The sequence below is a fragment of the Odocoileus virginianus genome, chromosome 21, assembly GCF_023699985.2.
Source record: "Odocoileus virginianus isolate 20LAN1187 ecotype Illinois chromosome 21, Ovbor_1.2, whole genome shotgun sequence".
Classification (NCBI taxonomy): Eukaryota; Metazoa; Chordata; class Mammalia; order Artiodactyla; family Cervidae; genus Odocoileus; species Odocoileus virginianus.
In genome coordinates this window covers 34,303,442-34,320,844 of record NC_069694.1, presented here as the reverse complement: position 1 = coordinate 34,320,844, position 17,403 = coordinate 34,303,442, and the positions used below count along the sequence as shown (strand labels likewise).

At 35.5% G+C, this 17,403-nt stretch overlaps 1 protein-coding gene across 8 annotated transcripts in view; it reads right to left on the bottom strand.

The window, feature by feature from the left end:
* The window catches only part of BMPR1B (bone morphogenetic protein receptor type 1B), a 433,856-nt gene that overhangs the window by 61,052 nt on the left and 355,401 nt on the right, over positions 1–17,403 (bottom strand). The window contains exon 1 of one of the 8 annotated variants that reach the window (XM_020893949.2): positions 706–1,031. The exons of 6 other annotated variants lie outside the window; for them this stretch is intronic. Coding sequence is in view for 1 of the 2 variants with exons in the window: in XM_020893945.2 (XP_020749604.2) it covers positions 706–760 (55 nt within the window). In the remaining variant the exon portion in view is untranslated. Of the gene's footprint in view, positions 1–705; positions 1,032–17,403 lie in introns of those variants that run through there. One more of the 8 variants, XM_020893945.2, reaches the window with a different exon arrangement.

Below are 17,403 nucleotides of genomic sequence, written 5' to 3'. Positions count from 1 at the left end.
TATGATTCATAGAAAAGTTCTCTAAGATAGCAAAAATGACATGAATTACTAAAATATACTTGCCTTAGTTTCTCTGACTTGTATACTTTACTGTAAAACAATTTATAACCTTCCTGATTAAAGTAAATGATTTAGAAACTAAATCTTCAAAACACTGATTCCTTCTAATATTAAAATCATTAATTTATACTTTAAAACATTTTTGTATTGTAAATATCACACTTGCATGAAAGTAACTTAGACTTCTATAATCTATGAATTAAGACTTACATGTCACAGATAGCAAAAGAATTTACTATGTTAAAAACTACAAATTATACCACAAGGACTTTACACAGCCATAACACTTGATTTTAACCATGACCGTACTGGAAAATGTGTAAGGGCAAACACAGGCCCCTACTCCAACACGCAGATGACACAGAAGTTAAAATCATACATGCAAGATATTTAGCAGTTTAAAAGTAACCTCAATCATACACTGCAGGGACAGGAAGCTGAACTATCTTCTTGCCATATACAGTAATTTTCATGCACAAAATTTTGAACCCCCTGAACTGTCCTGTTCACCACCCTCTATGCCAAGAAGGACTAAGTTCCATCATCTCTTTTGTGTGTGCCAGAAGCATCTTAACTGGTCTGGCTTACATTTCTGGAGGGGGATAAACAGCCTGTGTAAGATAAAAAGCATCTCCCACTACTCACTCGTGATTTCTGTATGCTTGCTAAGATCGTTGCCAGGTTCCCTGGGATGAGACATGAGGAGGATGCACAGAACTGCTAGGGGCGTCCACTGAAGGGCCCAGCACCGTAGGCAGCTCTAATCCTGCACCTGTGACGTGTTATTCACCAGTTAAGAAATGCAGTCCAGACGGTGGTTGCCTAATACAGCTCAGCTGTTTTTCTCAGTACTCCCTTTGATTATGAGCTGGCAAGAGAGATTATTCTGGTGAGGCACTGAGCTATGTTCAAGATACATGGCATATGACAGTGGAAAGGTGGGAGAAAGGAAACCTTAGAATCAAAAAAATAAATAAAAAGAAAAGAAAAAAGTCAGTGACCACAGTGTATTATATAACATTTCCAGATGGTTCAAGGCTGCCTCTGATTATACGCAAGGCAAAAAATCATACAACATTCAAGTATCTAGAAATCTATTTTTGTCATTATCCTTTTGACATTTAGAATGGTACATCAACATGCAACTCTTGGGTTTATTTTAAAATAAGCATAACTTCACAAATTGATCAGCTACACAAACATCTAAAAATCTTTCTTTAAAGAGGTTTACCTGTTTGGATGTCTAACTTCTTTTGTTGGCAAAACTGAAACCAAATGATTACCATTAATTTTATCTTTTTATCAAGTCCACCATATCACTGGACTTGACTCAGAATTTTTAATATAAAATTTATATTAAAAACACAACTATCTTATTCATCATGGGTGGCTTAAGACAGCAGAAAATATTTATTTTAACCAGCATTAAATTGCTAGCAAGTCCAAATTGGTTTAAGAAATATTTATCATACACAAAGCTATCTACAAAGCACTCTGATTTCATAGAGGTGAAGAAGAAATGGTCACTAACTCATAAACCTTAAGATCTAATCCAGGAGAGTGAATAAAAGTTACTTTTTCTGTTATTGTTGTTCTTTTGTCATAAAAGGGCTGCTGACCATTCACTCATACCAAAATTTTCACTATTTTTCCATTTACATTCTAGATAAACACAAAACCATCTGTCCTCTAGGCCAGTGTCCATGCCATTTTAAATAATCTAAAAACTTATCCAAAAACCAAACACCCTTTCCTAGTAGCAGATGGTTAAGAAACAAAACATTCATTTATATATAAAAAGTTGAAATGAAGAAAATACATCAATTTAAAATTTTACATATAAAGTATATACTAAAATGTTTAACAACATTTTTTGTTTTCATTAATTAGACACTAATTACCTATTAATAAAAGTAATATATAAAAATACTAGAAAAATTCCATATGATATATATTAGGAGTAACAGGGTCAAAGAAAATTTCTATGGTCATAAAAGCATTCTCTCTCATTAGAATCTGACAAGTCTTAGAGCTTTCCTTTATATTTGTGGACAGCAGTGTTAAAGATAATACTGCATTTAAAGTTCCAGATAACACTGTGAGGCTAACTGGAGAAAGACCTAGGTTTGTGGTAGTATGCCACAAAACATTGTATTAGTATTTTCCTAACTATTCCTATACTCTGGTCTGTGCATCTGAACTAAACAAGAAGACTGAATTGGGTTCTGGGTACTTATATGACTAGCAAAATATATATCTAGATTACTGATGTTTTAAGATAAAAAAATTTTTTTTCTGAAATTATAATTAATTGACCATTAAAATAGTATTGAGATTCTGAACCACCATCAGTTTTGTTTGATTTTTTGGAATAAGGTTTCCAAAGGCAAAAGTCTTATTGATGTTTGAGCAGAAACACCAAGGAAAGATCTGAATTGAGACTATGTTATTGTAATGATTTTGTTATCTTAAATCTGGGTATGACATACATCGGAACATTCTGGCCTGATGTTTCTCAAGTTTTCCCTCTTTCAATAAACAAATGGCTTCAGTTTTCAAAACATTCTTCAAAAGCAATCTTACTTTTTAAATTTTGCAATTGTATAAAGCCTAGCAGAATAAGTGGCCAGGTTTTGAAAAGTCTGATTTTACCTTCAAATTTTCCTTCTTTGTAGTTCTTTATCCAACTTGTAACTCCTCAATGATGCCAAAAATTACCTGCCCATACATCATATTCTAAAGTAAAAATGTTTCCTTTCTCTTTTTTAAAATAATTATCAATATGGTATAACCAAATCAAGATAACCAACCCCCCCCCAAAAAAAAACCCTGAATCTAAGCTGCTACAAGTAACTCTCTCTCAAATATGGTTATTCTCAACCACACCAACAAAAGGCAGACATATCTCTCTATATAATGTTTTTTTTTCACCCTGAAATATTTTGATAAGTTGGTATATGATTTTAAATTTCAGTATCAGAATAATAAAAAATATATACTTAATCGTGTTCTATTTAAATGACCAAAGTACTCCCAATAATAAGTAATAACACTAATATAGGAGAAAAGAAGAGTAGCTATCTTAAATGACCACTTCAGTTAGAAAGTTTCCCACTTTGACAAAGAATATATAAGATCAAGCAAAATATTTTACCAAAATTAAAGAATTTGTTTTTTAGTTATTAAGAAATCTTTCTTTAAGTTCACCTACAGAAGGTCCTATTCCCTACCTAAAAAGTCAGATATTCCATATGGGATGCAAGAACTGTCATTATGTAATGAATCAGAGATTGGCAAAACTTTGTCAGCTTTAACTGTAACAGCCATCAAGCCTGCTGATCCTCAGTAGGAGTGAAATCTCATTGACTTTTGTTTTGTTTTTTTCCTTAAAGAAAGAGCATGAGGTTCTTTCAGAATGAATAGATCTCACTTGTGATAAATGATAGTTATTTATTTTCAACAATGAAGGTTACTTATTTTCTTCTCATCTTTCTTAGCAGACAAAAAACTATTTGCTTTCATCATTGAAACCACAGTAACTATTTGGTGAGAACATGAAAATTTCCTGGTGGTTCTCCTTCTCTACCATCATATCAAACAGCCTGGCCAGGAAAGGATCAAAATTGTGCAATTATTAATTAGAGAGATAATCTGGAATAAAATAAATCCCTCTAGTACCTACATCCCCCCAATTTTCCACCCCAGTCCTTAGAATACAGGACTTTGTGATTGCTTTTGTGCAGTTGAAATAATGGTAAAGAAAATATTTCTCTTCCCATTTCATACCAATAAGGGGGGGGGGGGAAGCTGTTCAATAGGCACCATAAAAATAAGCCCCCCCACCCCCAAGTGTTCAGGGCTTTCCCCTCTATAGAGTTCAGTGTCTCCTCACCAGGAAGAAAGTGTAAGCAGAGAGATCATTAGTTATGACATGTAGACGCTAGCAGATAATGTTGACTCACTTCAGGAACTATTAAACTATAAACAGTGTGCTGAAAGCCATTTATCTGCATTTTAGGATAAACAGCAGAAGCTATTCAATTAAATAGATTGCAAAGAATAAGCTGCTGATGCCAAACCAAGTGAAGCTTAATTGTGAAAAGAAAAATCTGCAGATTTAATAAAAATCAATCTAGGATACCAGAGCATACAAAATCATTAAGCACTATATTTTATAAAATAATATATAAAACATAGAGCATATATTTTAAAAGACCAACTGGTTCAGTCACCAAAGTTACTGCAGAGTAGTTTGAGTTCAAAGAAAATGTATTGATCCTTGATATTTTCTTTTAAGTGACTGCATTTCTGGTAATACTGAGGCTGAGCAAATATATGTTATCAAGGAAAGCTTTACCTGTCACCATCTAAAAGGTAAAGTTGAACTGGGCCAGTTTTCTTATCAGCACTATTCCTATTCACAATTTGTTCTGATAGAAAATTCCTAAATGACTCCTTCCAAGAAAAAGAAATACAACTGAGTGCAACTGTTCATTTATCTACATCTATAATATTATGTAAATATGTATGTATATACATACTTCTATCTCTAGCATGTCAAAATGCTGCAAGAAAAATATTGGTCTATCATGTAACTCAGAGGTTTTATTCCATACTTGATTAGAAGGCTATGAGAAAAACATGGAGCTTTCTGCAAGTACCATATACAAGTAAAACATACTACATTTAGAACTTATTCTTCCCACTTGTCAGAAAACAAATCAAAATCTGCTCTTTTTCACACTTCCAGATGTCAGAAGTTTTTCAAAACAATTTTGAGGTCAGAGAAGAGAACACACAGGTGTGTGTTATGTCAACTACTGAAAGCAACTGAAGGTTCGCCTGGAATCTGATCACTCCACTGACACATTCTTGTGGGCATTACAAATGCTCCCTGAAAGAACATTACACTAATGCTGACTAATTTTAAACAACATCCCAAATCTCATTAGACCTATTCCTTAGCAGTATTGTTCAAAAGCATCTCTGCTAATAATACCACATTTATTGCCACCTCTTAGCAAACCTTTAATGTTTTCTTCAATATCACCTCTTCTGTTCTACTTCACTGACAATTCAGCAGACTGAATAACAATAAAATATTTGATATCAACAAACGTTAAGTTTTTGTCACATCATGAAAACTATGACAACCCACAAAAAACCAAATGTAAGGATACCAGTAACAAATGCTTAAGAAAAACTGGTTCAAAAAAAACAAAAACTGGTTCACATTAATAGCCACCTGGTCTTGAGGAAACCAAGCCTGAGACAAAAAGATGGAAACAGTATTTCAATCCTGAAACTACCAGTGCCTGTTTTAAAACAACAACAACAATAACTGTAGTTAGCCATTCAGTACCTATATTAACCTCAAAAGCAACTTAAGTGTGACATGTTCTTAATCTTTTTTAGTGACTAGAAGGAAATTCTTGCTATTAAATGAATCAAGATCAGAAAAATTCTGCCTACCACTAAAGAGACTTAACAGTCATAGATTTCTGATTTTATTAATGACTGACATTAATAACATATCAATTTAGACTTTAAAAACTCATATCATATAAACATTCATTCCAAAGATTTACTATTTTATATAACTTTTCCTTTTCTCTCGCACACATAAACACACATACATCCTACAAGTATGTTCACAATGAAGATACACAAGTAGCAAAATATTACCATAAAACTTGCATCTTCTTGCCAGGTATCCCTAGTATTTTCCAAACCTCAAACAAGGTCTCACTACTGAACACCCTTCCCCAGGCAATAATCAAAAAACAGAAACGTTTAGAGCATTTTTCCTTTCCTCAGTCCATCACACAAGGTCTGAATCAGACCAAGAGCTGATGCTCAGAGCAGGGGCACTCTCCACTTCTGCAGCATAACCGGCAGTGGCTGATGAATGTGCTTTTAAATTGCATATCTACACAAGCCAAGTTTCTCAGCTTTACTTTTCTTCTCAGTAGCAGCAAACCCGGAGGTCTTCACCACTAATATTCTACAATGCACGGGCAAAACAAAGGCAGGGGCCCTCCACTTGAGTGTATGTGCAGAATAGTCCCATCTAAAAAAAAAATGTGAGACTCTTTCCTACCTTCCACCCTCACTTCTTATCTCCCAACCCGCAATGGCTTCTCAAAAACTTCACTGTTCTTGAAGATCCAGATGTCTCCTTTCTTCCCTCCCATTCCCACTGAGAAGACAGGAAACGCCAGGTGTGAAATGTCTCTGTTTGCCCCTCCACTCAACACACACATCCTAACTGGGAGCTTTCATCCTTACTTGTCCTCTCAGGGGAGCCACCCTGCCATTTGTCTGCTGGGTCCCGTCTCTTCTCACACACCCAGATGCACAGCCGAGACCAGTTTCTCACAGAGGATGGTTTGCCTTCATCCGTTCCTTCCTGGGTTATGAACAAAGAGCAGTTTTCCCAGGCTAGATCAGCCCAGCTGGAAAAGGATTTTAAGACAGAAAGAAAATGAGTATATTGGGAAGAAAGTACAAAGGAGCCCTGAAAGGAAAATCTGAGATGCTGATGCTTGTGCCGTGATATCAAAATGTTGTAACTTATATACAAAACATGTAACCAAGCACCAACTCATCTTACAATAGGCCAAGTCACACGTATAACAGGATAACTGGATTCCAAACAGGTGAAGGAATTGTGATTTCTAGCCCGAGTTTTGCTATCAACTTGGAAATCTCCAGAATGTCCAGAAAGTTTTGTTTGTAAAACCGGCACAATGATGACTGACCAAATAAGGCACAGACAGTAAACACAGGTTTTCAGGATATGTTTATGGAAGGAATGCCAATGAATGAATTAGATCACAAGGAAAGACTCAGTCAAACATACCTGTCTAGATTAGAAACTCAGTGTGAATGAAACGACCCTGAATCCACACCATAACACAGCAATGCCACAGTGACTGCTTTCCCATGACCGCATTCCCTGGATGGGTAACAGAGAGAGTGACTGTTTCTAAAGAAAAGAATCTGCGCAGAAAGAAGCAGTTGCTCTGGTGACCCAACTATTCCAAAATACTACCTGTTCTATCACTAACTACTTGCAGTTCTCCCCTAACTCAATAAACAATTTGGAAAAACGGCATCTCACCTCCCACTGCCTAACAGCATAACTAGTCATGGACAGGAGGAACAAAAATCAACCCAAGCCCATCTGGCAACAAGTACAGAAAATCATTCATAACAAGTACATGTACTTTATACAATAAATATGGCTGTATATATGGATGCCCCTGACTTCACCTATCTACTTTCAGGCAGATTTTTTAAGGCTGATGTCTATCTTTATATATTTAGGGAATATTACATGCATACTAAATTATGTACGCTTGTGGGCTTGCATTAATGAGTTTACTGAAAAAGGAATTTGAATAAATTTGAATGGAGATTGCATTATATTAGAGAAAGGAGAAAGGTGACAGGACAAACAGCCCAAACTGAACGACAGTAGGGAATTTCTAAAATTAAACTAACACATAGAATAGCCTGGAAATAACTTTCACTTCCCTTGAGCTGATTATTTATATAAGCTGTGTTTAAATAAAGGCCGGATTTTACTCTGATACAGTATATTAAGTTCATGTTTTCAATTCTAGGAAGTAATAGTAGAAAGAGAGCAAACTATGAAGAAACAAAGAAAGAATAAACATAATAAAGTGGCAGGAGCAAGCCTCAATGCCAGTGTCCATAGGTAGCAATGGGTTGTGGGCGAGGAGAGGGAGAAGCATTAGCATGTGTAGTAGAGAAGTACGCCTTCCTCTCTAGAAATTACCACGTGAGTGTTAGCCAGGAGTCTTATCAGCCTGTTCTGCGGAGATGGGTTGTCTGGCGCTGACTGGTATATACACTCTCCTGTTCCAAACACGGCCGGCTCCTTCTGTCTTTTTTATTACAGCATCGAGTCTCCCTAAACATCCCCTTCTTAAATTACTTCAGCTAAATTTCCAACAAATACTGAGTTCTCAAGGTTTAAACAAATCAAAATAATGAACAAAATAAAAACAGATCAGCCAGTAGACACAGAAGGTTATGGTTATTTACCATATCCTTTCTGTCTTTTCTTATTTTTGTGTGCTTTTGTTTTCAGCGGCATCTGTGTGGGATGGTAAGAATAGTTCTTGCCAAAGATAACTGAGTTCTTTTAGTCCAGCCAAGCAAACAAGAATGGGAGGGAAGAAAGGATGATAAAAATTACGTTAAAAATACCTTCAGGTTCAAAGCAATTCAGGGGTCACAATGATATATTCGTGTGCTCTGAATGTCCTTATCAGCAAAAGGAGATGGTAGGAAGGTGTGTTCTCTAACTTTCCTCCTACTTCAGACATAGCATGTTTCCACATAACTTTCACATTGCTGATACACATTCTTTTTTGCATCTATAGCCTAAAAAGGGTGTTGAATACTATATTAATAAAATATAAGAACCCCAGTACTGCCTTGTATTAACTGTGTGACCTTAGGTCAGTTCTTAATTTTTTTTAAATTTCAAACACTTCATAGTAACAGGGCTTTCACTTCAAGGAGTCTCAAGGGGATTAAGCATTTAATTTAAAAAAGCATTTATCTATCCCCAACTATGTGTTGATAAATCTCATATAATATAATCCTCAAAATGCTCACTTTATAAATGAGGGGACTAGGGCTCAGAGAGGTTATTTTTCTGAAAACAAACAAGTGAACAGCAGACAAAGGTGGGAGGTAAACTCTCAGCTCTGTGGCTCTGAAAAGCAATGACTCCTCTGGACAGCAGTTCACAAATGTTTTACTCTCAAGATTCTTTTCCCTAATGAAAAATTATTCAGAACATATTTTATTTATATGGATAATAGCTATCATTTACTAAATTAGGAATTAAAACTGAACAGTTTTTAAATATGCATGTGTGCGTGCTAAGTCACTTCAGTCATGTCCAACTCTGTGCAACCCTATGGACTGTAGCCTGCCAAGCTCCTCTGTCCATGGGATTCTCCAGGCAAGAATGCCAAAGGGGGTTGCCATGCCCTTCTCCAGGGAATCTTCCCAACCCAGGGATCGAACCTGCGTCTTTTATGTCTCCCGCATCACCAGGTGAGTTCTTTATCACTAGTGACACCTGGGAACCCATTTATTTTAACATGCTTTCAGAAAAACAAAAAATGTAGTACTGTTTTACATTTTTTTCAAATCGCTTTAATGTCAAACTTAAGAAACTGGGTATCTGCTTCTGAATTATATCTATTGCAATATATTGTGTCTGACATATACAAAGAATGTATGACCACAGATTTGTAGTTGGAAAAAGACCTATATTTTAGCAGAATTTTTTCATAATAGTGGTTATTTTGGAGTACTACACAAACACTGGACAAGTAGACATCTCTTCAAAGTTAGATTCAAGTTGAGTGTGAAACCCTATCAATAAAATTTTCATAATCTGATAAATTAAAATCTACTGTCTGTCATACACTTTGAAAAGATTTTATACATGCATGAAGATGAAACACTGGGCACTAGTTGTCTAGAAAAAAAAATCTTGGTTCACTCTGTTATGCAGATCAATCCTGTGGATGCAAGCTTTCCAGATCCTGAATTTTGTTTGAAAGTTTGAATTCTATCATTAGCAATAAATACTGTGAGTTGTTTTCCTTGAAGTGAGAGGCTCACTCTGTTCATTTTTGAGAATACATCTGCAAATATCCATGCCTGAAGAACAACAGTTTGTCAGTCATTCTTTATAGTAAAAATTGCCTTTCATGAGAAAAGAAGCCAAGTAACAATTAATCTTCAGTGTGCTGTAAAATTTCTTTATGTATTCTCTACATTTTGTCACACAGAATATTAAAAAGAAATATACTCAGAGGCTGGAATTTAATAAACATTATAATTTTAACAGCTTCATTCAGGATATTATCTAATCAAGGTATTATTAAATAATAATGAAGCTTTTTGTTTGCTGTTGGGTGGTAGGTGTTTGGTTAGCTGGTTTGCTGTTTGGTTAGTTGGCGTGTCTGATGGTTTGTTTTTACTCTGAATACATGGCAGTGAGGAATATAAGTACAGTTTGATGCCCTGTCTTCATTTGCGCTAAGGTTCTATCAACAGTTCTAACCATTATTTCTCTTTTGTATCATCAGTGAAAATGTTAATAATAAATCTTATTACTATCCTTATGAATCATTTTTTGAGAACTGCCATACTAGATGACAAACTACTGGTCACTAGATATATAAAATTTATGTATATATTAAGATAACCTAAGAAATGTTAACAATAGTGGAAGAGAAGGGAATGAGCATAAGAGATAATTTTAAGAAGGAAAAATGAGTAAAATACATATATATTATTGAACCCTTTAGAGATCTAAGGAGAGATTTGCAGCTGGAAACACTAGATGGCTCACAAAAATATGATGTGTGCCAGATATGAAAGCAATCATTAATATAAATTTAGAGATCAATTAAAACATAAATGGCAGAGCGCACTGAAAATTAAGCTGTCACCACTTAGACACTGCCAGTTATGAAATACTGATAAGCACTTGAGAAAAGCAAAAAGTGATTCATTAATATGAAAGTAAAATAAACAGGTACACAGGGTTCACATTCTCAGGAAAGCAATTAAGAAAAGAAGAAGAATTTGTTAAATGTGGCACTAATGAGTTCTGGTTGATATTTGCTTGCTTTGCTTTTTGGTTGTAAGCTATCACAGTCAGGATTTTCTGTTTCTTCTGCATGGTTCTGTGTTTTTTTCATATTGAATACCGAAAGGCTGACCACGATGAGACAAGCTTTTCTCTAACTATGTGCATGTCTTGATCTGACCACAGTTTAAGTCTCTTGATCTCCAAAGAGCCATTTTTCCTTCATGCTGCAGGAAACAGCCAATTCTGAATTAAGAAAAGTTAGATTTTTTTAAATTATTTTTTTATTGAAGGATAATTGCTTTAAAGAATTTTGTTGTTTTCTGTAAAACCTCAACGTGAATCAGCCACAGGTACACACATATCCCCTCCCTGCTGAAGCTCTCTCCCGTCTCCCTCCCCATCCCACCCCTCTAGGTTGGTACAGAGTCCCTGCTTGAGTTTCCTGAGCCATACAGCAAATTCCCATTGGCTCTCTATTTTACATATGGTAGTGTAAGTTTTCCTGTTTCTCTTTCCATACAGTTCACCCTCTCCTCATGTCCATAAGTCTATTTCTCTATGTCTGTTTCTCCATTGCTGCCCTGTAAATAAATTCTTCAGTACCACTTTTCTAGATTCCATATATATGCATTAGAATACGATATTTGTCTTTCTCTGACTCACTTCACTCTGTATAATAGGTTCTAGGTTTATCCACTTCATTAGAACTGACTCAAATGAGTTCCTTTTTATGACTAATACTCCACTGTGTATAGGTACCACAACTTCTTTATCCATTCATCTCTCGATGGAAATCTAGGTGCTTCCATGTTCTAGCTATTGTAAGAAAGAAAGAAAAGTCAGTGAAGTCGCTCAGTCATGTCTGACTCTGCGACCCCATGGACTATAGCCCACCAGGTTCCTCCATCCATGGAATTTTCTAGGCAAGAGTACTGGAGTGGGTTGCCATTTCCTTCTGCAGGAGATCTTCCCGACCCAGGGATCGAATCCAGGTCTCCCGCACTGTGGGCAGACGCTTTACCATCTGAGCCACCAGGGAATCCCTAGCTATTGTAAATAGTGCTGCAATGAACAATGGGGTACATGTGTCTTTTATTTCAATTTTGGTTTCCTCAGGGTATATGCCTAGGAGTGGGATTGCTGGGTCATATGGTGGTTTTATTCCTAGCTTTTTTTAAGGAAACTCCATATTGTTTTCCACAGTGGCTGTATCAATTTACCTCCCACCAACAGGGCAAGAGTGTTCCCTTTTCTCCACACCCTCTCCAGCATTTATTGTTTGTAGGAAAAGTTAGACTTTATATCACTGAAGGGTCTTAAACAAGGGATACACTTAGCAAATCTTCTTTCCCATCTACAAATACTGTACAGAGAAACTCAGTATTTCTTATATGAGGTCTTAAATATGCTATTACTAACACTCAAATGAAATATGTATTTTGCATATAAACGTTAACAGAGTAAGAGTTATATCTTTGGTTTAAACCACGACAACTTCAACATCTAGAACAGTGCCTGGCACGGGCAGGCATGTATAAGTTGTTCCTCTCATATGTGGAACAACTTCCCGAGTATGAAGGTTTCAAGGATTATCTAATGTGAGGGAAGCTACAATGCTATCTCATATATATCTATGATTATGATGTTATTTCAGAGAGGGGAGTGTGTGCATGTTCTATGGTGATTGCTGTTTGGTAAGATCTCCACTTTTACAAATTGAAAACATAACACAAAAATGCAGCTAAATTTTTTCTGACACTTCCTCTGTCCCCTCATATACTTTTCAAGCTCAAGAAAGATTTTGATCCCACTTTGACAGAGCGAATTCAAGTAAATTACCTTTTAGGTTACTGAAACAGGAGTGTGAAAGGAAGGTTCTGAACATTGTCTGTGATGCCAGTGTAACCTGGACAGCACTCAGAGGAGAGGACACATGGGCTAGAGATCACACCCAGCGAGGCTAATTAGCTGCATACCTTGTGAAAAACTCAGTCATTTCTCTAGACCTCCATTTCTCCATCTTGAAAATAGGAGTAATCATGTCTACTTCTCTTGTAGCTATTGCTAAGATTGAATGAAGTTCTATATAAAGCACTTAGCATAGGCCCTGTGACTGAGAGAGTAAATTCCCAATAAATGCTTGTTGCCTTGATTTTCCAGAAATTTATGGATTAAAACTTGATGGTAATGACTGTGAAGTTTGTAACACAGAAAAGGATACATCTTTCACCCCAGCTACATAAGTTATAAAGTGACTACCAGAATCCAGAACCAATTTAAAAACAGAGCAATTAAATGGATAAAAGATGCAAATGTAAGATCACATAATATAAAACTCCTAGAGAAAAACTTAGGCAAAACACTTTTTTACATAAATCACAGCAATAACTTTTTGATCCATTTCCTAAAGGAAATTAAATAAAAAATATACAAATGGGACCTAATTAAATTTAAAAGCTTCTGCACAAGCAAAGGAAACCACTGACAAAACAAAAAGGCAACTTACTAAATGGGAGAAGATTTGCACAAATGATCTGACTAATAGAGGATTAATATCCAACATATATAAACAACTCACACAACTGAACATCAAAAAACAAACAACCCAAATAAAAAATGGGCAGAAGAATTGAATAGACATTTTTCCAAAGAGGAAATGCAGATGGCCAACAAGTATATGAAAAGATGCTCAGCAGAGAAATGTGAATCAAAACCACAATGAGGAATCACCTCACACCCGTCAGAATGTTGAGCATCAAAAAGAACATAAATAACAAATGCTGGCTAAGATATGAAGAAAAGAAAACCCCTGTACACTGTTGGTAGCCAAGTAAATTGATGCAGTCACTGTGGAAAACAGTTTGGAAGTGTCTCAAAAAACTAAAAATAGAATTACCACATGACCCAGCAATTCCACTCGGGTATATATCCAAGAAAACAGAAACACTAATTTGAAAAGATAGACTCATTCCAATGTTCACAGTAGCATTATTTACAACAGTCAAGATATGGAAGCAACCTAAGTGTCCATCAATAAACAAATGGACAAACAAGATGTGGTACTTATACAATGAATACTACTCAGCCATAAAAAAGACCAAATTTTAACATATGGAGCAACATGGATGGACTTGGATGGCATTATGCTAAATGAAATAAGTCAAAGAAAGACAAATACTATATGATATCATTTATATGTGGAATCTAAAAAATACAACAAACTAGTGAATATAGCAAAAAAGAAGACGACGCAGACTTAGAGAAAAACCTAATGGTTACTAGTGCGGAGGGGCAGGAGGGGCCATATAGATGTGGGGGAGTAGGAGGTACAAATTATTGGGTGTAAGATACGCTCAAGGATGTACAACACAATGAATATAGCCAATATTGTGTAATAACTATAAATTAAAAGTAACTTTTAAAAGGTGTATAAGAAAGAAAGTGGAAGAAAAAAAAATGTACACATAACTATTTTCTATGGCCTACTAGAATTTATCATTGGTACTATCTACAGGTACTAATTCATATTTCTAATTTTCAAACAAATTTAACCATTTTATAATTTTTTTTTTAAATTAGTTTCACTATTTGGAAGAATTCACTTGGAAGTTCCATTATCATGGCTCCTGCTAGTAGTGATAAATAAATGTTGCACTGTTCAAAGAAAAAACTATAGAACATTATGCAACTCATGAAGTATACCAACAGTACTTACTCATATTAAGGTTTGTTTACTATGTCATATCAACTTTGCCTTCACCGCACTTTACGTGATAGTGCATTGGTAAAGAAACTGCCTGCCAAGGCAGAAGACTCAGGTTAAATCCCTGGGTCAGGAAGACCCTCTGGAGAAGGATATGCAACCTGCTCCAGTATTCTTGCCTGGAAAATTTCACAGACAGAGGAGCCTGGCAGGTTACATTCAATGGGGTCGCAGAGTCAGTCACGACTGAGCACACATCTTAAAAATAGCATACCTTGTATGTCATATTCAATTCAAGTTGCTATCAACTGTTAGACAGCATTAGCTACTACTTTTTAACAATATTCTATATCTTCAGAACAACTTACAAGTTACTTACAAGATACTTTCATTGTATCATTGCAAGATACTTAGATGAACAAACATATGTGTGTTAAACAGAACCAGAAATTATACACATAAGCATTCTATAACATCCAGTATTATGAAATTTTAAAATTTGCCTACATTTAATCATGTATCTCAGCTCTTCTGTTGATATATAATCATATACAGCCAGTTATATAACTTCACCAGACTCTAATGTCCTATGTTTTTAAAAGGGAGAAAATTAAAAGAACAAAGAGGTAATAGGGTCACTCACTTTAAAATGTATGAAGACAATCTAAAAATTGCACGGAGAAAGTGGCTTGTCTATTAATCCTTTACTGTATACAAAGGCTATCACAATGTGGTTTGTATGCTTCAGGGAAGTAAATAAAATTGCTGAAATGAGCCACAAATGAAAGAAAGCAAGCTATGGAGTACTTACCACAGGCAAAACACTGTTCTCAGAGTTTTCACACACTTTCATTTAATTCTCACCACAGTTAGCTACACAGGTACAATTATTTCCATTTTTATAAATGACTGAGGCTCAGATATAAAGTCTTAGGATTGAGCTAAGAGTTTTGCTATGCCATATAAACAATTAGATCTCCGATCTTTCTCCCACTTCTATGGTAGTTATTTTCACTGTAATCTTCTAAAAATGGCAATACACACGCATAAACTTGAGAAAATAAAAAAGCTGAAGTGAAATAAAAAGTTCTAATTCCAAAGTTCTTAAAAAGGCATCCAAGGTACTTTAATTGACTCGACCTGGGCTTCCCTGGTGATCCAGTGGTTAAGAATCCACCTGCCATGCAGGCAACCCAGGTTTGATTTCTGGTCCAGGAAGATCCCACATGTCACAGGCCAACTAAACCCATGGACCACAACTACTGAAGTCTGCATGCCCTAGAGCCCATGTCCCACAACAATAGAAGCCACTGCAATGAGACAATCGCATGAAACTAGAGTAGTTCTCCTTGGCCACAGCTAGAGAAAGCCTGCCAACAGCAACAAAGACCCAGTACACCTAAAAAGAAAAATTAATTGACTCAACCTACCTTTCCAGCTCTCTGTCCATATTTATCACACTTATCAGGTTTTTTCATATTCCCATGCCTTTGCTCACAATTTTCAGACTATAGCCACCTCCATTTCTATCATCTATGGTACAGTTCACAATCACAAGTATATGCATCTTTTTTTCTTTCTCATGGAACTCTGCCACGTTACACATTTTACTCTACACTGAAGAACAGTTAGTTGCACACATATTCTGGCCTATCAACTATCACCCTCTCATGGCAAGCAGTACAATTTATTTACATGTGAGCCACCCAACTGCTTATTAACTTGAATAATTAGCTCTGTGACCTCAGACAATTTACTTAAACTCCATGAACTTCAATTTCCTCATCTGTAAAATGAGGGCAATGGCATTTATTCATCTGTATATATAAAATACTCAGAACAGTACCTTAAGGAGTTTGTCCAGTGTAAATGTAAACAATTCATATATTATTAATCACTGAAATTTTTGATCAAAGAAATTCATTGTTTGTAGTGTTAACAAGCTCACATTCTCATCCAACTCTGATTTTAGCATTTGTAAATTTTTGAAGGAAAGATATCTAAGTTTTTAAGTATAAAACCATTTTAAAACATAAGATTTTTTAAGTCTTCTAAGCAGTTTTATAAAGACAAATATATATATTTTACATGCATATAATATTTACATATATATATTACACATACACAGAGACATTATCATAATGGATTCCTCCAGAGCAAAAAATAAGTACATCCCTCCAGCAAAGTACCAGTTCATTCTATAATTTGATGACACAGATGTGAAAGGAGGGTTATATATCAACGTAGGACTCTGAGATAGAGACAAGATTATTCACTGGACTTTCTCACTTCTTGCTACAATTTGGGAACTTTCTGCATGGTTTCTGAACATTCTGCCAACCATACAGAAAAACTAAGCCTGTTTTACATCAACAGGACACTCACAGTTCAACATCTGGGTCTCCTTCTCTCTCTTTGCACTAGACAACTTTACAACTTTGATCTTTTACCTCTCAGCACTCACCTCATGGCTATTAACAGTGACTTTAGGGGAGAAGGAAGCTACAGACCTCACTGAACTGGGAGATGACAGCCTTTTTATAGCAAAAAGCAGCCTGAGCAGTATTAATCTACAGAGCATCTATACAGAAAATATAGAAATATTTAGTGTCTTCTTTAGAAAGTTTCCACTCCAAAATGAGGACTTGATGGCTAAAAACCATAAAGACAGATTTAACAACAATCAAATGGGGCAGTTTCACTTCTCAAAAATAGTAAATAGAGTCATCGCATTTTCAATAGAAAATAATTATTAAAAGCGAAAGTGTACTCAGTTACCGTAAAACAGGTCCAACATCTTGCATAGGTCTTCTCATAGACTGTAAAGAGCAGATGGTGAAAGCAGCAAAAATTCCAGTGGAAACTATGACTATTATTCAATTTATGAGGCTAGTCTTAAAGATATGGTTTGCATTAAATAACAGAAATTAGCACTTTACAATGACAAATTTAATCTTATGATCTATAGTGTGTAAAGGAGGATGGT